This window comes from Hakea prostrata, chromosome 5 (assembly GCF_041222555.1).
Source record: "Hakea prostrata isolate BN-2017 chromosome 5, UWA_Hpros_2, whole genome shotgun sequence".
Classification (NCBI taxonomy): Eukaryota; Viridiplantae; Streptophyta; class Magnoliopsida; order Proteales; family Proteaceae; genus Hakea; species Hakea prostrata.
The window spans coordinates 52,505,492-52,532,521 of NC_142604.1; the positions used below are offsets into that span (position 1 = coordinate 52,505,492).

At 38.3% G+C, this 27,030-nt stretch overlaps 1 protein-coding gene across 2 annotated transcripts in view; it reads left to right on the plus strand.

Moving 5' to 3' along the window:
* TWN2 (valyl-tRNA synthetase / valine-tRNA ligase (VALRS)) overlaps positions 1–25,991 on the plus strand; it is a 46,956-nt gene extending 20,965 nt beyond the window's left edge. For both annotated transcript variants that reach the window (XM_089154605.1, XM_089154606.1), the window contains exons 10-23: positions 718–795; positions 928–1,011; positions 1,190–1,269; positions 2,186–2,243; positions 2,335–2,637; positions 2,850–3,017; positions 3,768–3,967; positions 5,005–5,407; positions 7,043–7,294; positions 7,429–7,929; positions 9,293–9,399; positions 9,524–9,623; positions 10,255–10,400; positions 24,994–25,991. In XM_089154605.1, the coding sequence (XP_089010731.1) occupies positions 718–795; positions 928–1,011; positions 1,190–1,269; positions 2,186–2,243; positions 2,335–2,637; positions 2,850–3,017; positions 3,768–3,967; positions 5,005–5,407; positions 7,043–7,294; positions 7,429–7,929; positions 9,293–9,399; positions 9,524–9,623; positions 10,255–10,400; positions 24,994–25,159 (2,646 nt within the window). In that variant the 3' untranslated portion in view covers positions 25,160–25,991. The remainder of the gene's footprint in view (positions 1–717; positions 796–927; positions 1,012–1,189; positions 1,270–2,185; positions 2,244–2,334; positions 2,638–2,849; positions 3,018–3,767; positions 3,968–5,004; positions 5,408–7,042; positions 7,295–7,428; positions 7,930–9,292; positions 9,400–9,523; positions 9,624–10,254; positions 10,401–24,993) is intronic.
* The last annotated feature ends 1,039 nt before the right edge of the window (positions 25,992–27,030 follow it).

Sequence of the window (27,030 nt, forward strand, 5' to 3'; positions counted from 1 at the left end):
GGGCAAGGTTGTAGTCATGGGTATGAGTTCTCAAACTCCAATGTCCCATTATATTCTTGGTTCTACAATTTTGTGATGTTTCCCAGTCGTTAGATCAGATCAATATGCAACATCAGATGTCAAGGGTTGCTGGAGGTCCCTCCATGGATCATATACCTGGAGCTTTGCTTTTCTGTTTGAAGTAACCTGTGAGAGACCATAGATGTACTTCTATCAAGTGAAAAGATACATACTTATATTCATATATGATGATAGCATGTTATATATGTTACAGAAATATGTACACAAACAACACTTACATAGTCAATCAATGCACTGATGGATTTTTTGTTGAAGTTGCACTCTAACGTCTGTGGGTTGAGGAGTTTATGTATTTTGAAATTGTAACTTATATCAGTAATGGAGGGAAGTCCATGGATATTTCATATTTGTCTTTTTGGCTCATCAAGACATTGTTGCTTTCTGGTCTTCTATTTCAATCTGAAGTTGTTTCAGTCTTGCAAGTTGTGAGATCTATGCTGTAAGCCTGTAACTAGTTCTCGCTAAATCTTCTTCTCTGTCTGTCAGTCTGTCTCTGTTTTTTCTTGTCAGTTGTCACATCCACACATTACTTGGATCTATCTCTTTAATTGGTTTATGCTTCTTTGTGCAGAAGAAAGTGGTTCCATTGATATGTTATCTTGTAGCTGATATCAGTATCTGGATGCTGTTCTGCAGGTTGTTGTGGAGAAGAAGATAATGCGAGAAAGAAAATTAACCAGACATGACCTAGGTCGTGAGGGTTTTGTATCCGAAGTGAGTTTGGACTAATGTTTTGATGTTACTTATGTGAAATAATGTTGTGATGTGACATATATGATGTAATGTTGTTATGCATCCTTATGCCTTTGTAACTTTGTGGTTCTGGTAAATGTTTGCTCTGAGAAGGTATGGAAATGGAAAAATCAATATGGTGGCACCATATTAAATCAGCTACGTCGGCTAGGTGCTTCTCTTGATTGGTCCCGTGAGGTTAGGCTTCAAGACAATTTCTCTTAAAATGTGATTCCATTTAAGATTACTAGATATAACAATGCTTTTTAGTCTTAAAACAATGCTTTTTAATACTAAATGTAAGAATGCTTTTTGGTTGAGTTGATCATTTGGTCTCTTAGTAAGAACTTTGCTCCTTTGTCATGCTTATCTTCAGTGTTTCACAATGGATGAGAAACGGTCAATGGCTGTGACAGAGGCTTTTGTTAAGCTTTACAAGGAAGGTCTTATCTATAGGTATTGGACATCTCTGGTATCTTCCCTGAATATTTAATTTTGTAAGTTTATGATCCATCCATACAATTCAGATGAGATTCTAATAATGTTCTCTGATCAATTGATCCTTCTAATATAGCAATGAAGTCAGGAAGTCTGGGGTGGCTTGGTGAACAGTAGTCACAGTACAACCAACTAAATTTAGTCATATGGACAAATGTGTTACTAAAAGTTGTTTGTCAGAAATTTAAAATGATTCGAGAATGACAGAATTTTTTATTGTGTTCTAGTGGTTGTAGTTTCAAGTTCGGAAACCACCTTTTCATGAATTGAGGGTTAAGACTACGCACATTGTGACTCTTTAGACCCCACAGTGGCAGGAAATTTGCACTGGTTACTCCAATCAGATGATTCATATATATGTTTGTTATATTTTCTCTGTTGGGGCATGATGTGACCAGGGTAAGCAGGCCAGAGAGCTCAAAAATGGGCCTCAAAACAGCCCCTTGCAAGGAACATGGAAGCCTGTAAAAGTTTTACCTGAAGTAGCAAGGTAGGAGTTGGTATGGGTAGTGGAGGAAGTAGGAGTAGAGGCTGTACCGGCAGTAAAAAAGTGCAGAATATGTCGCATAGTAGCTAACTCCTCTTGTGAAAAATCAACATCAGCAGAGGGTGTTGTGGAAACCAACATATGCATAGGGTGTTTAGGACTCTAAACGTTAGTAAGATAATATTGTTTGCTCGGTTGTTTTAGGTTTGCCATATGGAGTAAATTGATATAGTACTGTACATCAACTAGAGAGTATATTCTGTCCATCTTTACTTCTTTGTTCTGTGTCATTCTTCCTATTTCATTTGTTTTGAAGCTACCAATCAATGTATAAGGTTTACCTTTCCCCTGACATTTGTCTCTAAAGGCTATCTCTTGTCTTCTCAGGGATCTTCGGCTAGTGAATTGGGACTGCGTCTTGCGGACAGCCATATCTGATATTGAGGTTCTCTACCACAATTTCTAAATGTTGTTTTTAATTGGTTGATTATTGCAAGTTCGGAGGTGATTGATGTTAAATGTTTTGTACTCATTAGGTTGATTATAAGGACATCAAAGAAAGAACTTTATTGAAGCTTCCTGGGTATGAAAACCCTGTGGAGTTTGGTGTATTGACTTCTTTTGCTTACCCTCTTGAGGGAGGGTTGGGTGAGATTGTTGTTGCCACAACTAGAGTGGAAACAATGCTTGGTGATACTGCAATTGCTATACACCCGGATGATGAGAGGTACAAAGGTCTGCATGGAAAATTTGCGATTCATCCATTCAGTGGAAGAAAACTCCCTATTATTTGTGATGCAATACTTGTTGATCCTACATTTGGAACTGGTGCTGTTAAGGTAAATATTTTGCTTTGTTTTCCTTTAACAAATTCTTTCTTTGATTCACATACTTGTGCAGATATGTGGACATGTGCCATGAAGAACATATAATCATTGCTTGAAAGAAGTTTTGGCATTTGATATTTGTCTCACAGAGAAAATTTCAAAAATAAAAGGCCTCTTTGTATGCTCTGCTTCAATTGCAAATAATTGTTCTTGGTTTATAACAGATTACTCCGGCCCATGATCCAAATGATTTTGAAGTTGGAAAGCGTCATAATCTGGAATTCATCAACATTTTCACAGATGATGGGCTGATAAACAGCAATGGCCATCAATTTGAAGGGATGCACCGGTTTGGAGCTCGTGAAGCTGTGGTCAAGGCACTGAAGGATAAGGTATGCTTCAACCATTAGGATTTTTAGATTAAGGCAGTGAATTCTGTTGCTGTGACTCTTTCATATTAGCATTAAGTGATTGTGTTAGGCTGATGACAATGTACATTCTCTACTGAAGTGAGTCAATTTACAAAGTTGTGGTCCCTCTGTATGTATGGGATTTGTGTATGTGTGCAGATGATGTAGGACTTGCTGACTAGCTCATTGACAATCAACTATAACCCGACCCATTAATATTGCAGCCTTGGCATTGGCAGTCCAAGCAAGGCAGGAATGATCTAACATACCAGAAACAGAGCCTTCTCTCTAACTTCGACTGGTTGTATGTTATTTTTCTATGCTTCATCTTGAAGTTTGGAGAGACTAATGTTAGCGTCTGACTTCTTATTTTTGCTGTTCTATTTATTGCCTTATTATTATTATTATTATTATTATTTTGGGTTCTTGATACTGTATATAGCAGCTTTTCTTTTCCTAGATTGGGACCATAAGTATTCTTTTTTTTTTTGGCCAAGATTAGACATTCTTCATCTCAAGCATTGCTTAATGTTGGCATTGATGTGTGCTTAATTTGTTGGTGTAGTTGATTGTATCCTAGTCTGCCGACCATTATCTTCTTGCCACGTTAATGTTACAGTTTGACAGCTTGCTGCTTCTATCTTGTTTTCTGATATAGGATCTAGTAATATTTTCATAGCTGTTTGTAGTATTTTAGTTTTTTAATTGTTAATGTTCTCCTCCTTGGATTAGATGCTCTACAGAGAGGCTCAAAATAATGAGATGCGCCTTGGCTTTTGCTCAAGAAGCAATGATGTCGTGGAACCAATGATCAAGCCACAATGGTTTGTCAACTGCAATTGCATGGCAAAGGAGGCTCTTGATGCTGTCCTGAATGATGAGAATAGAAAGATAGAGATAATTCCAAAACAATATGCTGCTGAATGGAAGAGGTACTCTCAAGTGTTTGCTATTACAATCATCATTGCTGTTGCTGTTGATGATGAATGATGAACTTGTTCTCTTGTTTAATGGAAAAATTATGATGATTCTATCATAGTTATCAAAGCACCACCTAGGCATTTTAGGAGCCCTAAGATGATCACTCGCTTTTTATGTATTTAGAAAAAATGAACCCTTTCTGTCTCTTTACATTGCTTCTTGTGCCATACGTCACCTGATGGGCTGAGCAATCCTTTTCTTTTGACATTTTGTATTCAGATTTCATTTTTTTGGGTCTTTAGATGATCAAAATTTATTCCACAAGACTACGTATTATTAGTCGACCATTTTATTACCTTGAAGTGAGAAGCATTCATTTTAAGATTAACAAAATAGGGTCAAATGAGGGCTTAGGTCATCTGTAGAATGACTGTAGGGCCTAGGCTGAAAGCACTTATTTGACATCTCAGAGGTAAGTACGGTTGTTGTTTTCATATTTATATAAATCATAATCATATGTTATGATGCTATATTACTATAGTATTATAGTGAGGTCAACTTACATTTGTTTTTCTCGATTATAATCTTGCATTATTATGACTATGTAATATTTATTTAGCTTATAAGTTGAATTCTAAAGTTTTATAATGCTATTTTTGCCACATAAAATGGTTGTATAAAAAAATGTACATGAGAACACTTTGTTCAGGTGACCCCATCTGGTCACCTAATCGCTGGGGTACTTTGGCGAGCCCTCCAAAGCCATGGTTGTTCTACCGCTATGAATTATGTTTCTTCATAATTATCTGTCCTTGATATTGCCTGGATAGCTGGCATTGCTCTTACCTTGATACTGACCCCCCCCCCCTCTTTTTTTTTTTTTTTTTTTAGTGGGGGGGGGGGTGGTGGTGGGGTTGTTAAAACAGATAAAACTTTTATTACAAAAAAAATATGACATGGGACCATTGCTTTACAATTATGAGAAGCTAATGAGGCTATGTGAGGATCCTTAAAGAAGGGGCTAAACAATCTATCAATTTTTTTTCAGGTGGCTGGAAAACATTCGTGATTGGTGCATTTCTAGGCAACTTTGGTGGGGCCACCGTATTCCAGCATGGTATGTGTCACTGGAGGATGACCAGCTAAAGGAATTTGGTGCATACAATGACCACTGGGTGGTTGGCAGAAATGAGGAAGAAGCCATGTTGGAAGCAAAGAGACTGTTTCCTGGGAAGAAGTTCCATATGGGTCAAGACCCAGATGTGTTGGACACTTGGTTTTCTTCCGGTCTTTTTCCACTAACAGTGCTGGGCTGGCCAGATGATACGGAAGACTTTAGGGCATTTTATCCAACTTCAGTTCTTGAAACTGGACATGACATTCTCTTTTTCTGGGTTGCGCGGATGGTAATGCTGGGAATGACACTGGGAGGTGATGTACCTTTCAAAAAGGTGAGTGAGTCTATTCTTTATGTATTCGTGGATCCTTTTTATTTGTGTTAGAAGCCAGTCAATACTTAAAAAGACCTCCACTTCAACCTGACAAAAATAAATGACACTTGCGATTGAATGCGTATATTTTGCATGGAGTAGCTGTAAAAGTGTACACAAGTTACCAGGCTTCTGGCACTGTGGAGTCTCGGGAGGGTCATAACTTTGCAGCCATTGCAAAGAGGGTCTGTAGGACCCAAGTGATGATACTTTTAATGTGCTGAAATCTTTATTAGCACTAGCTAATCCATTGGTTACTCTGAATGTTTGTGTAGATTCTAGGTGGGGGGATGCAGATTTATCACCAGATAGGGCTTCCTTCCTTAGGAGTAGTTTAGGATTGGATCAAATATGTATTTATGGATTTACTTTGTGATTGGCTAATTTGAAGGCCCTAAAAATATGGGTAGAAAGTATGAAAATGGGATTTATTTCATTAGCTTGGTCGGTGTCCTGTTTTAAGTTTAATTCCTTTAGTATCTCAATTCCTAGTCAATTATATTACCTTAAGGCCTTTCCTTTTTCAGTATAGGTGTATGTTTTGGAGTTGGTTTCTATTTTGAGTCCTAATTTGAGTTTGAAACTACATTGGCCTATGTGGCTACTGGCTATAAATTAAAATGTAATTGCTCAATTGAGCTGTGACTTGATGAATTGAATTTTGATTCTTTTTTATTGCTACCGATGAGGCATAATGACATAGGATGGGTGTGTGACCATCTGCCCCTCCCCCGTTTTTCCTTTTTTCTCTCTATTTTTGTTTTCCCTAAAAATTCCATATCTCAAATTTAGTTCTACACCAATCAAACCATTCAAACTGTTTCAAACTTTAGGGATCATCCCCGTATGTCATTCCTTAACTTCTCCGTAGGTTTCATCCCCGTCCAACCAATAATACCCATATTTGTGTGTCCCCAAATCCCTAAAACCTTTAAATCCAACCTTTTGAATTGAGATCCTTGAAGATTGGCCCTTAGTTGGATCTCTTCAATCTAGGGCTACATCAAGTGGTATTAGAGCTGAAATTTCCTACTTACATTGTCATTCTTTGAATTATTGCTCGTTGCAAGCCCTTCACAAAGGAATTTGATGAAGGGGAGTTTGATTTCTCTTTAAATTACCGTAGGTTTCTCTTGATGACACCAAGGATCGAGGTTTCAATTTTGAAGCTGGTCTCAACCTGGCCAAAAACCGAAATCTCCATGTTTTGACTGAAATTTTGGTCAAAACCTGGTACTCTTTTTTTTTTTTTTGAAATTTCGACATGAAGTTTCGATCATTATATGACCTCCATTTGATCTGGTTTCTTGCCTATGACCTATTTAATGCATAATAAACATTATGGAATTAATATTTTGCCAAAAAAGTCATTGAAAAGATACCATTCAAAAGCTAGTATACTAACAAATGACTGGTTCCGAGAAGGAGAAGTACAAATTGTATTACATGGTTAGTGCCATTAGTACAAATTGTATTACATGGTTAGTGCCATCACAACTTAATGATTTGCAGGTTTACTTGCATCCAATGATTCGTGATGCAGGTTTTACTTGCATCACAAATTGTATCCACGGTTTCACTTTTAATGATTTGCAGGTTTACTTGCATCCAATGATTCGTGATGCACATGGCCGTAAAATGTCCAAGTCCCTTGGAAATGTTATTGATCCGCTTGAAGTAATTAATGGAATATCATTGGAAGGCCTCCATAAGAGGCTAGAGGAGGGTAACCTGGACCAAAGTGAGCTGATAATTGCTAAAGAGGGGCAGAAGAAAGACTTCCCAAATGGTATTCCAGAATGTGGGGCAGATGCTCTGCGCTTTGCTCTCATCTCATACACTGCACAGGTTGCTGATCTATCCCTATCAATATCTAGATTTATCATTCACTTCTATTTTTATTTTGTCTTTTGGAGTGATTTAACATTCACCTTTGAGCTGATTGAATACTGCTTATATGTTTTTTCTTTTTCTTCTTCCAGTCGGACAAAATAAATTTGGATATCCAAAGAGTCATAGGGTACCGGCAGTGGTGTAATAAACTTTGGAATGCCATCCGCTTTGCCATGACCAAACTTGGAGATGGTTATGTCCCTCCCACAAGTTTCAATCTTCAATCCATGCCATTCTGCTGCAAATGGGTACTCTCAGTTTTAAATAAAGCCATATCAAAAACTGTGGCATCTCTTGAATCCTACGAGTTCTCAGATGCTGCTAGTGCAGTATATTCGTGGTGGCAGTTTCAATTGTGTGATGTATTTATTGAGGTGATAAAACCTTATTTTTCTGGTGCCGATTCAAGGTTTGAGTCTGCAAGAAGTGCTGCACAAGTTGTTTTATGGGTTTGCTTGGACAATGGGTTGCGGTTGCTCCATCCATTTATGCCATACGTCACAGAAGAACTTTGGCAGCGTCTCCCTCAACCAGTGGAGAGTACTAGGAGAGAATCAATCATGATATGCGAATACCCTTCAGTTGTAAAGGTTTGATCAAGCTCTATACTTGATAAACAAAATAAATGTTACCATGAAATTCCTATGATGATGATCCATCTGGGGATGGAACCCACAGTTAAGTTTGTTATTGGAGGACACTCTTAGGTTAGTGACCTACCTTGTGATCCATGTAAACAAGGTTAGTCATCCAGTTTTGAGAAGGAAAAAGTTCAGTGGTATCTTGTTCTCAAAGTTATATAATGAAGGCAAGTTAAATATGGACTCCCTGTATTTGCAATCTAATTACATCTATTACCCTTGAAAAAAAATCAATTACAGATGGCCCCTTTTTCAGGCTTTCAGCAGAGCTGCCCATTTATAGCTTTCAATTCTTAACAGTAGGGGGGCATCTGTAATTGATTTTTTTTCAAGGGTAATAGATGTCAGTGATTACAAACACAGGGGGTCCATATGTAATATTCCCTATAATGAAAGATCTGTGCCGGTCTGCTAGCGTGTTTTCATATGCTTAATTCAACAAACATCATTCTTATTCTGTACTAGGTAGTTATAGTATAGTTGAGACTAGTAAAGGTGGGGGGAAGTAAATGGCAGTGGGAAGTGCATTTGATTGCTTAATTGAAGGGCTCTTTTTGATTCATGCATCCGAACAGTTCGGTATCCAGAGAAACAATTGTCTGTAGACTGAGAGGTCACCAAGATCTTGTTTTCTGGGGATCCACCTTCTGATTTAGGAAGCCATCCTTAAAATATGAAAGGAAAATAGGTGGTCAGCTGAACCTCCTCAGTCCAAGTGATTGCATCCGACTACCCTTAGAAAGCGCCACTAATAGACAGATAGCTAAACAGTTATAACCAAAGGAGTGAGTCATCTGGTGCGAAAAAAGGGTTATCAGCATTAGAGGTTTTGGAAAAAGCCAATTATCTTAATCATAGCACTAAGGAGGTGAAATGGGATAACCTTGGTTGAGGGGAGTTCGGAGACAGGATGAGATACTTGTAAATATCTCAAATACCTTGGTAAGATCTCAGTAAGATATTGGCAATATCTTGATGGTTGTATGCTCCCACCTAAATTGTCACTATGATTTCAATAAAATTTTAAAAAAAAAAAGGTGCACCAATGCGGCAAGAACTGAGTTCAACTTTCTTCTTTCTCTTTTTACTTTTTTCATGGCTGACCATGCTGGGCCCCAAAACCTAGTTCTTGAACAGTGCACCTGCCCAGCCTTCACTGGGTTTATAGGGATCACATTGACTGTGTATGGACACTTGAAACAGTTTCCTAATGTTGGTTTATATTTGTTGTTTTCTTTTTCCAATTGGTTGGTTTCATGGGGTGTCAGTTTATATTTTTTGTTTTCTTTTTTCTGATTGGTTGGTTTTATAGGAATGGTCAAATGAAAGAATCGAAGATGAAATGGATCTTGTTGAGCAAGCTGTGAGATCACTTCGATCACTCCGCTCGGAGTTGCCCCCCAATGAGAGGCATGCAAGGTAATTTTTATCTCTATGGTGTTGCAGTTATCCTGATTGTATGTATTACATTTTTATTGCTCAGTGCCACTGTTGTTTATATTTAGGCAAAGGCTCAAATTGTGTAATGTTTCTTCTCTTTTAGGCGACCAGCTTTTGTGGTTTGTCGGACTGATGCAGTTCTGGAGATTATACAAAGCCATGACTTGGAAATATCAACTCTTGCTTCATTATCATCTATGAAGGCATGTTCCATTGATCTTTACAGTTTGATGTCCTCCAGTAGTTGTGTCCCTTGAGCTATTCTTTATTTCCTTGCTTTTGAATGTTCATTAGATGTTATGTGGTGCGCCTGGGAAGGAGTCTTTGTATCAATGCATTTTTTTTCTTCTTAATTTAGGAGAACAGGAAAAATGAAGAAGAGAAAACAAATTCAAACTGAAGTTTGGGGCATTCCACTCCACTACTTGCCTTAGCCCAGTGCCCTTGGTTAAGGCTGTTGACTGTCGTGATGACCCCCTATTCTTAAAATTTCTTCCTTGAGATTTGATAAAGTGAAGATTGAAAGATTTTAAACATTATGATTTATGTTAAGAAAATGAAACGCTAGGCAGCATATAAACAACAAACCATTAGGAGGAGGCTTTTGTTTTTTTATTGGTGGCCAATGTTCTTATTGTTTACTTGTTGAATCTTGAAACAAACTATTCACTTTTTTGTCCAGCAAGCTTATACAGCAGGACTAGATTTCTCTTCATACGGTAGATGAGTGAAAATTGAATCCGTCTGAAAATTGAATGGAAGTATCATTGTTGTTTTTGTAATTTTTCCATCTGGTTCATATTATTTATACTAGTGCAAATACACTTTTCACAGGTCCTTGGTGAGAATGATGCTGTGCCTGCTGGATGTGCTGTTTCCATTGTAAATGAAAATTTGTCTGTGTATCTCCAGCTACAAGGTGCTGTCAATGCAGAAGCCGAACTTGAAAAGCTCAATAGAAAAAGAGAGGAAATACAAAAGTAAGGCTTCCTCTCTGAACAGGGTATATTTTATATGGTTGTTGTGGCTGCCCTAAAATGGATGGTCTTGTTTATCTTGTTTAATGAAAGTTGATGTGAAATCTGTTGTAGAATACTAATAGATAATATAATCCACTACCTGCTTCACAGCCAGAAAGTTTTTGCTGGAGATATAGGTCTGTTAAAGTAAACACTTTTGGTGTAACTGTTCAACCTGTTGAACTGTTGGAGAAGGCCAAGTTTGATACATACTAACTCACTAGTATAATCTTAATTAATAGGTTGAGGTTGTTGAATGCAATTCCATTCATTTTTACAGAGTAGCATTGCACCCTGTGTGATGCACCCTGTATTATTTTTTGTTGTGCTTTTGGAAAAAAAGGGGTTGGGGGTGGGGGAGGGAGGTGTAAATAATGCTGCTACAGGAACGATGCCCCCGTTTGTGCCCTGATATGTAATTGCCTTAAATGATAATGGTGAGATTAAGAAACTTTCTCAGTGGTTCCTTGCTCTTTCTGTTAGTGATCATTTCGTCTGATTCACAATCTTTTGAGTTTTTTCAAAGAGACAGTGTTATTATGTGCATGGTCTGAAATTCTCCTTTTAGGGTCTCAATGCTTCAGTGGTGGGAATTGATGATGATATTCACCATTCCAAGAGTCCTATCATGGTGAAGCATGACTTAATGCAATATTTAGCTGCTCTGTGACCAAAAATAGAGTGTTCTATGGGATAAATCCAGGAAACATGTTGATGTAGACGAGCTGTTTGGCGAGCATAAGTAGGCTTTTTACTGAATCAATTGGTGGACCCAAAGGGCCATAAGAAGGGCCAGCCCAGTTGGGCTGGGAGCTTGTTGGGTCTCTCAAACCCAAATCATGGCGGTTAGTTATTTTACCCCATTGTCATTCTCTAAGTGCAGAGCTGGCCAATGTTTACTTACGAAGTAGGACCACATGACTGCAACACTTGACAAGAAGAATCTTCAGTGGATCCACATGGGAAGAGACAGCTGCTTCTTATCTGGAGACTGCATTTTCTTTCCTAATTTTATGAATTCTAGCTTCTAATTTCTATTTCAGAATTTCTAATTCTAGAACATTTTCAAGCTAAACTTCTAATTTCTTGCACCTTGTGGCACAAGATGTTGCTCCCATTTATATGTCAGGCTCTTAGAAGCCATTCACAATTTAATGAAGATTGAGATTATTGTTTTGTGCAAAGATTTGTTGCCCTGTGTTCTTGTATGAATGGCGGAGAGACTTGAAACACTAGAACCTTTTCTCCTATCTCTTATATTCTTCTTTCTTGATTGTCTCCTCTTCTTCCATCGAGCGCCACCTGTTCTGTTGTCTATTGATGCAATATGCTGCTGCCAGAGAACTCTTGGGAGATGTGTTTCATTTCTCCATCTAATTCAAGGACTGGCTAATTCTTACAATCTAGAGGACGTCTGAGCACCCTGCTTCCCTGGCTTGTTTTCTCTTGCAACTTCAAGCCTCAAGTTCTTTGGAACCTGAACTCAGATTTCAGCAAAGGATGAGAGGGCTGAACTCTTTTAAGGAGAGCTACACTAGATCCATTTTTGGAATCCAGATCACTGCTGGATTGCTAGATACACTCGGACCCCCTATTTTGGAATCCACTTCATATTGCACCATTAGCAGTCAGAATTGGCTGAATTTTGGGTACGTATTTTTTTCATCACCATGCCCATTTGACCTAAAGATTGGTAGCCTCCTGCTTCCCTCCCTTGTTTTCTCTTGCAACTATAAGCTTCAAATTCTCTGGAGTTTGGAACCTGAAATCAGATTTCAGCAGACGATTGGAGGGCTGAACTGTTTTTAAGGAGCTTACAGTTGATCCATTCTTGGAGTCCAGATTACTGCTGGATTGCTAGACACGCTCAGACCCACTATTTGGTACCCACTTCATGTTGCACCCATTAGCAATCAGAATTGGCTGAATTTTTGGCACACGTTTTTTTTTCATCACCATGCCCATTTGATCTAGGATTGGTTGCCTCCTGCTTGCTGGTTTGGTTTCCACGCACTAAATTCTACTTTCACCTTATTTTCTTATTGATGTAACCTAAATAGTAAAATAGGATTGAGTGCCAGTGGCTGGATCTCTAATCAGAACCAACTGGAATTGGGTAGAAACAGGGAATTCTTGAAATTTTGGTTAGGGCATTTAGGGCTGAAAACATGATCTTGAGTAGGGGTCTGGAAGGTCCGTTGATATAGTTGATGGTCCCTACTTCCTTGAGGACAGTTCGTAGGTGTGGTGCATGCTCACCAAATTGTTGCTGCAGATGAGAATATCATTCAGGTACTGATGCAGCCCTGGTTTACAGGGCCAATAGGAGGATCTTTTCTAAGAAAACAACAGGCAGTCTAGGGTTCAATTCCTTCTCAAAGGATGACAGCAGTTTAGGGCTTGACATGTTGCTGTTCAAGTCCGGGATTCAAGGACAGCAGCTATATTGTACTTAAAACACCCAAGGAAACCTGCGGCAAGGTCTGATTAGAATTAAGTCGGTAATTAAGAGGAAATATCCTGTTTTCAATGGGACTCAACTGTGGAACTTTTACAAGCTAGGGTTTAGAATTTGTTGGGGTTCTGAACTAGGTTAGGGTAGGGGTGGGGTTCGACAGTAGAGGGGGTTTGGGAGGTGCTAGTCCTAAAAGGGTTTAGAATTGGGTTAAGGGTTAGAGAGATATAGGGGTTTTAGTGAAGTTGGGTTTAGGGTTTCTAGAGGAAGAAGATGAAATGCAGGAAAATTCTGCAACTATTGGGGATGGAGTTGTGTTAGGTATTAGTAGGAGAAGAGAGATGAGAGAGGTGCGATCCTAGGGGGGGGGGGAGGGGATGGATTTATCTAGAGTTTGAGTTTGAGTTGTTTTTTTTTTTTTGGGGGGGGGGGGGGGTGGGCGGCTGCCTTAGGGAAGATGAAAGGCGGAGGCCTGCAATTAGGGTAGCTAGGGGGAATTGACTTGGGAAAGAGGTAGGGGCTCCTTAGTGGATTAGGGGTGCTTCTTCGCTTCTCCTGCTGCGACTACCTCTCATCTATTTTAAAGGTCAAGGCCCACCAGAGAGAGGTAGGTGCTTTGATGAACGAATGTGGTAAACAAAAAAAATATTAGTTATATATCGGGGACAGGGAACCAGCCTAGTCAACTAGATTTCCCCTTATTTGTTGATTGTAGTCCCAAGGGCTTCATAAGTTTCTAGTGAGCAGTGGTCGGCTTATCCTTTTGAAGACACTGTGCAATTGATGGGTGAACCTTCTGCCGGTGTCATGGAAGCTAGTCTCGGTTCACCTCTGTCTTTCGGACCTCCTTTATACCTCCAGGTCCAAGTCCTTGGTTGTCTTTAGCTTGGGACAACTCTTAGGAAAAGTATTGGTTGCACTAAAGACCCTAAGCCCATAGGGGTGTCAGCAAGGGACGCTATGGCGTTTGAGGAAGTCCCGACCCCTAGGAATTGGTTTACTTGTGCGTTGGCCTTTTTTGAAGCATATACACACATCCCATTCACTCAGTTATCTTCATACAGTCAAAACAAGGCATAAAGTGTTCAACATTGTACTTGCTGAGGAGTGGATTGGTCCAGTCTAGAGGCTATTGTAGGAGAGGTCACGAGACTCGAAGAAGAAGAAGAAGGAAGTTCCATAAGCTTCAATCACCCAAATCGTTGAGTTCCTCCTTGGAACCCACAACTCCAAATATCCTTAGAATCACTCTTCAAATTTTATTAATCTAGTTTGCATTGTTTGGAAGCTGTGAGGGCCTTTTTCTTATGGTAGGTTCAAGATCTCACTCTCGAGGGCAATCTTCCCCTTGAGAAAAAGCAAGATCTCACTTGAGATCTAGTATTTTTTCTATGGCCAACTAAAATGAACTCGGAGGGCCCATCTCGGGGGGTTTTAAGGGTCAGGTGGGCTCAAATTGGTATTTAGCCTATTTTAGGCCTTCTGAACACATTGGTTGCCTTATATTTGTAAGATTACAACCCTTAGTATGAGTTCTAACTTGACCCTAAGTTTGAAACCCAAAAGTTGCTGGAGTGAACATACAAGTTATAAAACATGAATATAGAAGCATTATGACTTATAAATGAAAAGCAAGTGAGAAGATACATCAAATAACCTAAATACCAACATAACTCCATCCATATGAATTCAGTACAACATCACGTTCTTGACTTTGGAAATACAATAACAGAACCATCATAAGTTCATAACAAAAATGTTTTGTAAGGCTTATGTTTCACATTCTGTTGTTGACAACCTTCTGCTCGACACACATGGGGTCTTGCTCAAATTTTTTGGGCAGCAAACAAAGAGGTTACATGGAAGATGTTTAAGGTGGAATTCGATCGAAAATACTTCCTCCATGTGTAAAGAGACAAAAGACTGCGGAGTATATGAATTTAAAGCAAGGATCTATGTTTGCAGTTGAGCATGAGAGAAACTTCTTAAGGTATGCATGATACATGGTGAGTATAGAAGAGATGAAAGCTTAACAGTTTAAGCAAGGCCTAAGAGAAGACATTCAGAGATTTGTTTCTGTACTTCAGATGAAATCTTATATAGAAGTACTTGACTGCTCCCAAATTTTCCTATAGAGACCGTATATCACTTTGGGCCTTAGGATTCTCTTTGCCCTTTGGACTTGGGCCCATAAATAGCTATTCTTGCTGAGGAAAGCTGTTGATGAGAGGAGGTGACAACCTGGCAAAAAATGAACTTGAAAAGCTGTCTTGACTTGTCTCGCACGAAACATGGGTTTTAAAAGAATTGGTGGACCGAGATCTCGATTGAAATTTTGCATTTAGTGAGACTCGCCTAAGATCTCGTCTAGGGACCTCACAAAAGTGAGATCTGAGCAAGATCTCACGAGATCTTGAACCATAATTTAATCATATTACATTGAAGGAATATACGACCATAATTTAATCTTATTACATTAAAGGAATATACGTAGGGCTCTCTATAAGAAACCAGCTTGACTCAACTTAGGAAACCTGTCACATCCACCCAACCGGTATTAGAGCTACCCGAATACGTAAGGGAGTGATCCACAGTCACAAGATCAGATTTATGTTTTATTATTTTCACACACCACACCACACCACATAATAGCATAATAATGAGCAAAAATAAAAATCAATAAAAGAATCAAGTGTTTTAACTGTTTTAAGAATCAAGAATGATTAAGGATCTTAGATGGATCTCAAAATAACGGTGAAACGAAATCAAAACTGATATTACATTGGTCCAAAAATGGAAAGTAAAACTAAAAAGAAATCAAACATTGTATTGTCATTATGGCAGTTTATGTTGATGATATTGTCCTTTCAGGCAATGATGTTGATGCAATCCATTTAGTTTAGGCACACTTACAAAAATTTTTCCAAACCAAAGATTTAGGTGATCTACAATATTTCTTGGGGATTGAAGTGATCCGCAGTAAAAAAGGAGTAAGTTTGTCACAAAGAAAGTATGTGTTAGATCTTTTGATTAAGACTGGCATGCTTGCTTCTAAACCTAGTGACATTCCCATGGATCCTCAGTTAAAGTTAGGACGTGATGATGGTGACTTGTTAGATGATGTCCATCGTTACAGGAGTCTTATTGGGAAACTTATTTATCTTACTGTTACTCGTCCTGATATTTCTTATTCTGTTGGTGTGTTGAGTCAGTTTATGCAGTCTCCTAGGAAGGCTCATTGGGATGCAACGATGAGAGTACTTCGGTACCTCAAGAGTGCGCCCGGAAAAGGGCTCATCTATCGACTAAATCGGAGTATGGACTTGGTTGCCTTTTCTGATGCAGATTGGGCTGGATCCGTCATTGATCGCCGGTCAACCACAGGTTATTGTACTTTTCTTGGTGGAAATCTTGTGACTTGGAAGAGTAAGAAATAGTCCACCATTGCTCGATCTAGTGCTGAAGCTGAGTATAGGGCTATGGCCCACACTGCTGCTGAATTGATGTGGCTTCGTTCATTGTTAGAGGAAATAGGATTTCCAGTTTCTGCCCGTATGAAAATATTTTGTGATAATCAGGCAGCCACTTACATTGCTAGTAATCCAGTGTTCCATGAGAGAACGAAGCATATAGAGGTAGATTGTCACTTTGTGCGTGATGCAATGAAGAAGAAGCTTATAGAAACTCCTTTTGCGAGCTCTACTGACCAACTAGCTGATTGTTCACCAAAGCTCTGTTCAGACCAAGTTTTCAGTCTATCTGTTGCAAACTGGGCATGGGAGATTTGTATGCTCCAGCTTGAGGGGGAGTGTTGAAGTATACGTAAATTTGGAGTTTACTGTTCACGTTACTGTTCACGTGAACAGTGTTTTAACTGTTCACGTGAACAGTAAAAACAGCTTCACGTGAACAGTATTTTGATGTTGTTTTGATTATATTTTCTATTTCTAATGTGGGAATCTTGCTACATAAGTTTTGGGAGTTTTTTAGAAAGCATAGTTTCTATTTTGGTGGTAGTTTCTATTTTCAGAACTTTCTATTTTAGGAGTTAGGAAGTTACTAAAGCTGTAATATTTTGTTTCCTTCTTCTAGAGGACAATTACTTGTCTCTCAAGTTGTATTAGATTCATTAGAAGCTATAAATAAAAGTGCTCTGTGATTCTAGACTCTTTAGCTAATAATCACAGGTCTTTTCTACTAGTTCTTCATCTCTCTTCTCTTTTTCTTCTTCTCTCTTTTCTTTGTTCAAGTTCAATTGCTATTTTGATTGTTTAAAGCTTGTTTTCTAACAACACCAATTTACAAATCAGCAAAGCAATAGTCGAACATGATTCTAGCAATTTCAGAATATTAAACAAATGCAAAAGCTATTAAACAGCAGCATACAAATCAATATGCAAGTCTGACATCATTTTAGAATTTATAGATAAACATATATAAATGAACGTCCTCCCCTTTTAAGTAGTTTATAACCTTTTCAAAGTGAAATGAAGGATGGCTTAACACTTCCCCAGTAGTCCTGTTTACACACTGGTTCAATGTTAAAATAACCCTAGAAGTCAAACATCGAAAGTAGAATCGAAAACCAAAACAACAGGGGGATGGGTTGCTTGAAAGGGGGTTGCTCGAGAGACCCTTGCCAATTGACCCTAGGGTAGGGTCACTTAGGCAGTGCAAGGGTGGGTTGCTCGGGAGACCCATGTATGATTGCGGACAACAACCGATAAAGTACTGAGATAGGTTCGAATTTTCTGTTCCAAACAACTTTTATAATGAAAAGGATTTTCTAAAAACTCCTAAAGACAAGATCTAATCACAACAAACATTCAAAAACTCAAATCTAAACAATAATCGATCGAACCACAATTTAGGTTTCTCCAAAATCTATTCGTGAAGACATTGGTTAATTAGAGTGATTGTAGAATCACTTCAAAGCCAAAAAAAGAAATAAAGAAAGGGTTCAGGTACCCATAATTATGGATCTTTCCACAAGGTTCTACTTTCGGCGAAGAATCAAACAAAGATGAGCTACACTAATGAAGGAGTTAACTAACCTTAGAATTTGTGGTTGGAATATGGATAACTCTCTAGATGATCTTTGCAATGTTCTCCTTCTTGACGTGATCTGACATTCTCTGACGGCCGAGCATCATAATAATGTGTTTTAGGTAAAAAATCTCATTAAATAGAGGTCTGAGACACTGAATCCCAAAATTACCCTTTTTTTACTCGCGGGCACCTAGATGGGTTGCTTGGGTAGGGTTGCTTGAGAGACTCATACCTAGTAGACCCTACCCTTGGAAGTTACTCCAGCCTCCATGAGTGAGCTTCAAGGGCAATTTACCCCAAGTTCTTCATCAACACTAAACCCACATGTTAGGGGGTACTTACTTGATCTTTGGAACCTTCTAAAAGTGCCAGCAATGAACTCTTAATCCATTTTCCCTGTCCGTTAGTGTTCGATTCAGTTATTCTTCCAAAACTTAGTAAAGTTCCAGATTCATCATCCTCACCATCCACTTCCATCGGTTCAAATTCTAATCCAACGGTCTCTGGGCCACAGCTGTCTTTTACTCGCGTTATGGGTTCTTCGACCTACAGGGTTAGGATCATAGGGGATTTCACAAAACCTACTTGGACTCAACTTAGGGAACCAATTACAACTCAACTACCTAAAAAAGGCTCTCAACAAAACTAGAAAAGGAGTCTTCTAGAGAACTCCTAAACAAAGATAACTTGCAAAATATGCAACCAACTTCTAGAAGAATCCTACTTGAAAATTTGGAAAAGTACTCTTCAGTAACTCGACCAAAACACAACCAAATTTAAAAATAAAGATAGATATAGATAGACTCCTAACAGCATTCTAGCCCTATTGGAGCTCCAATAGAGGTGCTAAATTGACCCAAATATCCCTAGTCAGATTCTGCCAGCCCTTAATGCTGCATGTTCTGGGGGCTGTTTTAGGTTCAAAAGTTGAAGTTTTCTATGCTTGCTGACCCTGGTTACATCAAGTACACCACAAATTTGTCAAGGTAGGGATGGAAGATCTTGTTTATAAGAATGCAAAATGTGACAGATACATTGGTCGGCCGGCGCCCCGGGTGTGACCGGGGCGGAGCGGGTTGAACTTGGGGGGGCCGATGTTGTGCGCCTGTGGGCCCACGATCCCGGGGCCAATGTTGTGGGACCCTTAGGTCCCATCTTAGAATATATTATTAATAGGGGCAAAAAAAAAAAAAAAAAAAAAAAAAAAAAAAGAAAAAAAAAAAAAAATACGATGTGGAGAAATTTAGATTCCAAAGTTTCTAACTACTCCAATATTTTGTGAGACGTGGGAAAAAAAAAAAAAAAAAAAAAAAAAAAAAAAAAGAAATAAAAAAAAAAAAAAAAATGGCATTACTTGGGAAATCTCATAGGAATTCATGGATCGTGAGTTAGTTTTTAATTATATTTAACCTTTTATTCCTTACAGGATGTTGTCTTAGGATGACATTTATACCCATCATCTTTATCTTAAATTTTTATTTTTAATTTTTGGAGGGGGCCAAAGAGTGGTATTTCACATTTAAAGAGAGAGGAATTAGGTCAAACATAAAAGGAAAAAAAAAGGGGGGGGGGCCCCCCCTCCCAGGGTGTGACGGGTGTGGCCATTTTGGAGGAATCGGGTGTTTTAAAGAGAGGTGTGTCAGAATTTGGGGCCAATTTAGTATTAGGAAATGGGTTTCTTGAGACCATACATTTGAGATCTTGCTCTGGAGCCAGATCTCAGCCAAGCCAAAAAACTGAGATCTGGTACAATATTCCTGCTCAACTTGAGTGAACTTGAGGGCCTATCTTGGTGGGTTTTAGGGCCCAGGTTTGATGTGAACCAAATTCTAGGGTTTAGTTATTGGGATAGTACCTTAGAATTGGGCTTATTCCAGTATCCTCTCTCTTCGGATCCAGCAGTCTTCTTTAAGTGCCTTGAAGGTTTCAAGTTAGTTTGTTATGCCTAGAAGGTTTTGCCCAGGCTTAGGGTTTCAAAACCCTAAAGTTTAGATTCAAAGCAGTGCTGCATTTTGAGTTTCAGATCTGGAATTTAGGTTTAGGGTTAGGATGGGTTTTATGGTTGAGTTAAAGAGGTTTAGATTTCGGCTGCTGCTGTTATGCTATTTCAGAACTGAAAATTGAAGTTGGGGTTTAAAGAATTGGGTTTAGGGTTTCACTTAGGCTAGAGAAGGGGCTGTGGTTATTGTTTTTATAATTTCAGGGTAGTCCTAGGGGCTTTGGGATTGGTCTGAAGTATCCTACTTGGGTTAGGACTCTTAGTGAAGTTGTTAAGTACCCGAATGAGGCAACATTTAACAAAGATGGAATAACTCAAGAAGATGATAATAATAATGGCCTTTGAATAAAAGTTGAATAAGAAACAATACACACTACTAGCAGTAGGTGAATCCTACGGCTACCCAAGAGCAATAGCTCTCACCTAAACTTCCCCAATAATTCAAAAACCGTTTCTTCTACTCTTTCTTCCCCTATTTATATCAATTACGTTCCTACAGTATTAATCAACAGAATCATCCCAATTCGAAAAAGGCTCTTCAAATCTAATCCTAAAAAGTAATCTGAAATATGACTCTTCAAATCTAATCCTAAAAAGTAATCTGAATGCAATAGGACTCTTCAAATCTTCCAATCGTTTCCTTCCCTAGATTTTAGGGATTTGTTCCAATCGTTTCCTTCCCTAGATACAAGGGGCTTATCAATACTCCCCTCCAACAGTTTCACCTTGTCCTCAAGGTGAAAATATGGAAAGTTCCGTTTCGACCAGAGGGTCGATTTCGTCAAGTCCAGGGCTATCGCCGGTCATTTCTGTCGTGGTTGCAACATCCTGTTCATTGGCATTGTGGAGTAGCAGCACCCTCAGTTGCTTCAAAGGGCAACAATGACCTTTGGTATAAGGAGCATCGCACCTGGAAGCAAACACCCTTGTCCATTTTTTCCTTGATTTCCTCCTTAGAAAGCCACCTCGATCGTCCGTAAGAACCTGTCGTTGCCGGTGTTGCAGAACGATGGGAAGAGGAAGAAGACGTTGGGTCTTTTTGGGTTGGTCGAACCGGGGTATTGAACGCCTGGTTGGTTCCGGTTCCTGGGTTTAGTGTTGGACCTTTTGAGTTAATGCTAGTTTGGCCCAATTGAACATATCGCTGGGCTGAATTTTGGGTCAGTGGAGTGGGCTGGCCCAATCAGGTTTCTGTTTGAATTTTCCAGCCATGTTTTTTGCTTCTACTGCCTGGGCCAGATCCATTATTTGGCCCAATTTAGTGGGTCCAAATACCCTTACCTCTGCCCTAACGTCCTCATTCAACCCTGCCAAAAACACACCCTTCAACCACTCTTCTTCTACAGCGTCGGCAGCTGCCGTAAGCGCCTCAAATCCATCGCGGTAAGTAGTGAACGACCCAACCTGCTTATGGGTGATCAATGCTTCTTGTGGAGTCTTCATCTGTGCGGAACTAAAACGCTGGATCAACTCCTCTTTCAAATTCTTCCATGATAGTAATGGTTGGTGCAACTCGCGAAAACGTATCCACCCTGACGCAACTCCCTCAAAACACAAAGTTGCGGTTCGAAGTTTCGCTCCATCACTTAATTTGTTCAAATCGAAATATCTTTCGGCGTGTGCGATCCATCCCATAGGGTCGTCTCCAAAAAAAATTGGCATATCAAGATGCCTAGGAAAGAATTCCCTCGATTTTTCTGTTTCACCCATTCTCTCATCTGGCGTTTCCTCAGGCGTCGTTGCTGTTAGGGTATCGGCTGATTTCCCTTTTGAGAACAGAAATCGCAGTTCCTCTCTAGAACTCATCATTGGCTTTTTCCCCTTTTTCAATCTGATATGCTAAGGCCCCTACCTGACCTTGAATCTCGTTAACCATGGTTTCTAATTCCTCTACCCTCTGTTCCATTCTGCTTTTTACCATTACCATGGAGTCGTTTGGCCCTGATGCCAATTTGTTAAGTACCCGAATGAGGCAACTTAACAAAGATGGAATAACTCAAGAAGATGATAATAATCTTTGAATAAAAGTTGAATAAGAAACAATACACACTACTAGCAGTAGGTGAATCCTACGGCTACCCAAGAGCAATAGCTCTCACCTACACTTCCCCAATAATTCAAAAACCTTTTCTTCTACTCTTCCTTCCCCCTATTTATATCAATTACGTTCCTACAATATTAATCAAAAGAATCATCCCAATTCGAATAGGACTCTTCAAATCTAATCCTAAAAAGTAACCTGAATGTAATATGACTCTTCAAATCTAATCCTAAAAAGTTATCTGAATGCAATAGGACTCTTCAAATCTTTCAATCGTTTCCTTCCCTAGATACAAGGGGCTTATCAGAAGTTGACTAGGGTTAGGGGAAGGTAGAATAGGGATGGGAGATGATAATCCTAAAAGGGTTTGAAGTTAGGTTGAGAAATTTGGGAGTTAAAGGGCTCTAGAGTTTAAAGATGAAATGCAGAAAATTTTAAAACCTAATGGATGAAGGTCTTTTGATGAAACTAAAAGTAGGACTAGTGGGTAGGGGTAGGTGCAATGCTATTGGGAAGGGGAGGGGTGGATTGGGGATGGGAAGTTGGGAGTTTAGAGGGTATAGGGTTTGCTGTAGGCATAGTATGAAATTTCAGCAAAACTTGCTGAAATTTCTGGTTCTCGACATATGGTGAAACGAAACCACAAGCGAAATTGAAAGGTTGAAAGTTTCTCCGAAATTTTCCGAAATCTCACTAAAATTTCGCAGTAGTCTTTACCCTTGTTATATAAAGGTCGAATCTGAATAAAAGATTCCAACATTTCGGCAAAATTTCCATGAAATATTGCTGAAATTTCAGGGTTTTGGTAGTTTTTCTGGGTATCAGAACCCCTAGTTTTGGAGAAATTTCGCATCTTGGCCCTAGATCCTCTACGTCATTTAGTTGACTCCAAGTTGTCAAGAATAGCATCCTCCACATGAGGAGTGGCAGCATAGTATCCAAGAGTCATTTAAAAAACAGATAATTTTCCATATGAAAATAGTTTTTGTTTAATATTTTAATTGAATTTATTAACTCTGAAATAAAAAAATAAATAGCAACAATCATGAAGAAAAAAAATGGCTGACTACATGAGATTGTAGCCTCTTCCAATGGTATTACAATCATTTTCAAAATATAAATATTTTTCATTTTCTTTTAATTTTAATTTCTTACACAATATATTTCTTTAATTTATAAAATTAAAAAATCAAATTAATACTAGAGAATAATATTTTCCCATGAAATTGTAGATCAAGCAAAGACATTCAGCATACATTTAATCCACACTCAAACGCCGAGTCTAACATATTATCTGAAAACAAATGAAATTGGGGAAGAAAACTCATTTTCCTTAAAGAATGGCTTGAAAATCCTTTGAATATTGTTGATTAATTTTTGTTGATGAGCCAACTAGGATGTTGATGCAATATAGGTGAAGAGCTGGTAGTTTTCTGACAAAAAAATTCGGTGAAAAAGCAAGCAGCAGCAAGTAGGGGAAGAGTTGGGGTCGAGACGAACCGAGAGGAGTTGAATCGAGACTGCGAGATCTTGTCTCTACTTGATGAGAGAGTGCATTTATAGAGGAACTCGAACCGAGATTTTAAATTCTTCAGATTTTGCAGCCTAGCTTGTCTCGAGACTTCAATTTTCAACTGAAATTTCATGATACCTCAAACCATGATAGAAACATGTAGAGTTTTAGGGTGTAGGGACAGAAAAACTAGCTGTAGATTTCCAAGAATCGACTGACTGAATTTGGATGAAACTTGCATATCAACTAGAGTAGGGTATATGGGGATGTTCTGACATTTGGAGGATTCAACGTGTGGATGGATTTTGATCCACTTTCTTGATTATGGAGTTGCTGTCTTTACAGTTAAGGAAGCCTGTAACTTGGGTTTTGCTGGAGGGAATGGGTTGCTGCCAGGATCAGATTTAACGGAAGAGAAATAAAGAAGAGGGTTTATTTATTTATTTATTTATTTAAGGGGGGGGGGGGGGGGTGTTTGCAAGAAAGATGGGAATGAAGTTTGAACATAAACTGATGGTTAAAATTACAGGAATTTAGGTTTTAATTTAAATGTTAGGTCAGCTCAGTGGAATTTCCTGGACTAAGAAAACAAAAAATTAGAGGGAAAAAAATGGGGGGATTGAGTGCTAGATCTTCTCCTTACCTGATAGTGGTCTTCTGAAGGCAGCAGTCCTGTTGGGCACATCTGGTTCCGAAGGCTGATTCCATAACCAATAATTACAGTGGGGACTTTAAGCACCCAACACTAGAACTCCTGCTCCACTATAACCAACAGGAAAACAGCTCTTGGACATGAAACACCCACAAATCAGTAATCTGGACTTCAAAGACCAAAAACAAACTCTCACAAAAGGAGTCACTAACTTTTTCATATGATCCACTCTGTCAGTTTTATGTGAATTAGGAAACTCTTAGCATGATAATTTCACTGCCCAGCCAACTTTATCCCAATGAGAATCCCATCTTGTGCATTAAAATTTCAATCTCCATTTATATTTTTAGGTTCGGATGCCAAGTATTCTTCGATGTATCTGGTCCTTGGTTATAGCAATTGATTTCGAGATGCTTGAGGAGTTAATGCATGTATTGATGAAACAAAGTTATTACATGGCATATAGATATATCTGTTGCAGAACTTCGCCATATGTTGAATTGTAGATCCTAAGGTAGTCTTTGTTACATTGCTGATCCCAACATATAATTATTGTACATGTTGAACTCATCTTGGAAATAATTGCCTTGATCACAATTTTATGGTTTGTCTTCCTTTTGAACTGTTTTGCTAAATGTCTTGTTATTGCTTTTCTGTAGTGTTGCAATGACACTACACAACACAGAGAGCACACATATTTGGTATTCAATATATTAAACATTTCACTCATACGTTATGGAATAATTGAGATGAAAAAAATGAACTGAATCTTTAAGTTCTTTCATATATATTTCTTGCCAAATTTCATCTTTTTGACCTCTGATTTGTCAAATTTGTACATTCAGGCAAAAGGAAAATTTGGCACAACAAATGAATGCTTCTGGTTATGAGAAAGTCCCTGTACGCATACGTGAAGATAACATGGCTAAGCTAAACAAGTTGTTGCAAGAACTGGAGATAGTTGAAGAAGCAAGCCGAAATTTCGAACGTGGAATTGCGATGGAGAATTGAAGTAATTACTTGACCATCAAAATTCTTCTTGGTACTGAGCAATTTTGAAGATGACTTAATTTAAAGTTCATCCTGAAGCCCTAAATTTTTCATGACTGTCAACGTTGTTTTTTCTATTTTATCATTTAAGTAGTTTCTGTTTTAGCTACAGGTCATATCAATATCAAGAGCCCTTTTTCATTTGACTACATATGTTTTACCTTTTTGATATTTCTGCTAGTCCCTAGAAACTGTGGGAGGTTGATATCAGGTTATGTTGGAATCAGCAATTGCAACTTACATTTAAGGTTCAACTTCCGTTCTGAAAGAATGGCCATAATATTTGTTACTGGTTTAGCGTCGGCGATAAAATTGAAGAGTTTCCAAGTCCTTGAGTCCTTACCATCTGATGATGATGATGATGATGATCATCATCATTATGGATGATACATCATTTACGGTAGTAAGAGTTATTTATTTTAGGTGTGTAGAAGTAAGATCTTTTAATTTGTTTTTTATTCTTTGCAGAGATACAACCATTTTTCATTAAGACAGATAAATAGTTGTGTGTAAATGTACAAACATCAACTTGATAGTCTCTTTCTTATTGCAATAAAAAATAAAGAATTATCATAAAATTTTTTTAATTAAAATTGTGATCTAGCCAGATTTATATTATATTCATTTCTCCCATAATTCAGAATTTATTTACCCATGTATGACATGTACTCGAACAAAAATCCAGTTGACAGAATAAATCTAAAGTCAACTCAACCATTCTACCGCTTCTTTACTGCCCATTTGCAAATTGCCAAAATCATAGTTAGGATCGACAGTTAGTAATTTTTTTTTCTTTCCTTTTTTAATGAAAAACATTAGTTATCTAATTAACCACAAAATAGAAGGTACACGAATTATTGCGAAAGCAACCGCATTTCCATTCTCCTATCACAAAACATATTGTAGATAAGCTGTGTTGCAAATTGCAATAACATGCAATCTAGGTGATCAATCAAATCAAAATCTGACACCCAACTCTACCTCCAAAACCGGAATTTGGCAACAAAAATTTGAGTTAAAAATAATAAATCACTTGAAAAACGTGCTTGATTGTGAAGAAACTTGTGAGCATGCTTTCATCAACTGCATATGTATTTAAGAATAAAACAACTAATAATAAAAGACGTTAATAATTCAATGAAGATCATTTTGTACAGTTCTTTTTATTAACATAAGATCTAAAGAGCATAACACAAGAGTTATCATAAAGTTTGACATTATTAGGGTCAATAGCGACATAAACCTTGTGCCTTGTGCATATGCAGGTGAATTTTTACTAGTTCATATACATACAAACATATATACGAAACCCTAGAGCACAACCCCCCCTGCCTGTGACAACCATGTCTTACACAACTGGTACTTGAGATCTACAATCTGAAATTTTAAAATTGTATCAAAAGAAACGTTCTTCTTGCTCTCAATGTTAACTTCATGAATGATAAGCTGAATCGAACCTACCTACTTCAACAGTGTTGGTTACCTACAAGATTTGAAAATATAGACAACGCCCTATCATTGTTTCCAAGGTACTTTGTTTTCTTCACTACATGCAGGATCATGAATAATTCATGATTTTGCTTGCATTGTTGACAGGAAAGATGACTTGTCAACATTCTGGGTTTGCTTTGATGGATTTATTTGATTGTTTAATTACTATTATCCAGCCTGCAGATATGGATTACATGAATTTTACATTGCCCATGAAGGTGCAATACTTTAAATCGTTCCACTTTTGCTATTTGATTTCGAAAGTATAAGTAGGCCAAACAAAGGGCTTCTATATTCTCAATATTGGTAATGTTGGATTTGTTTATTTGGCAATGTACTCG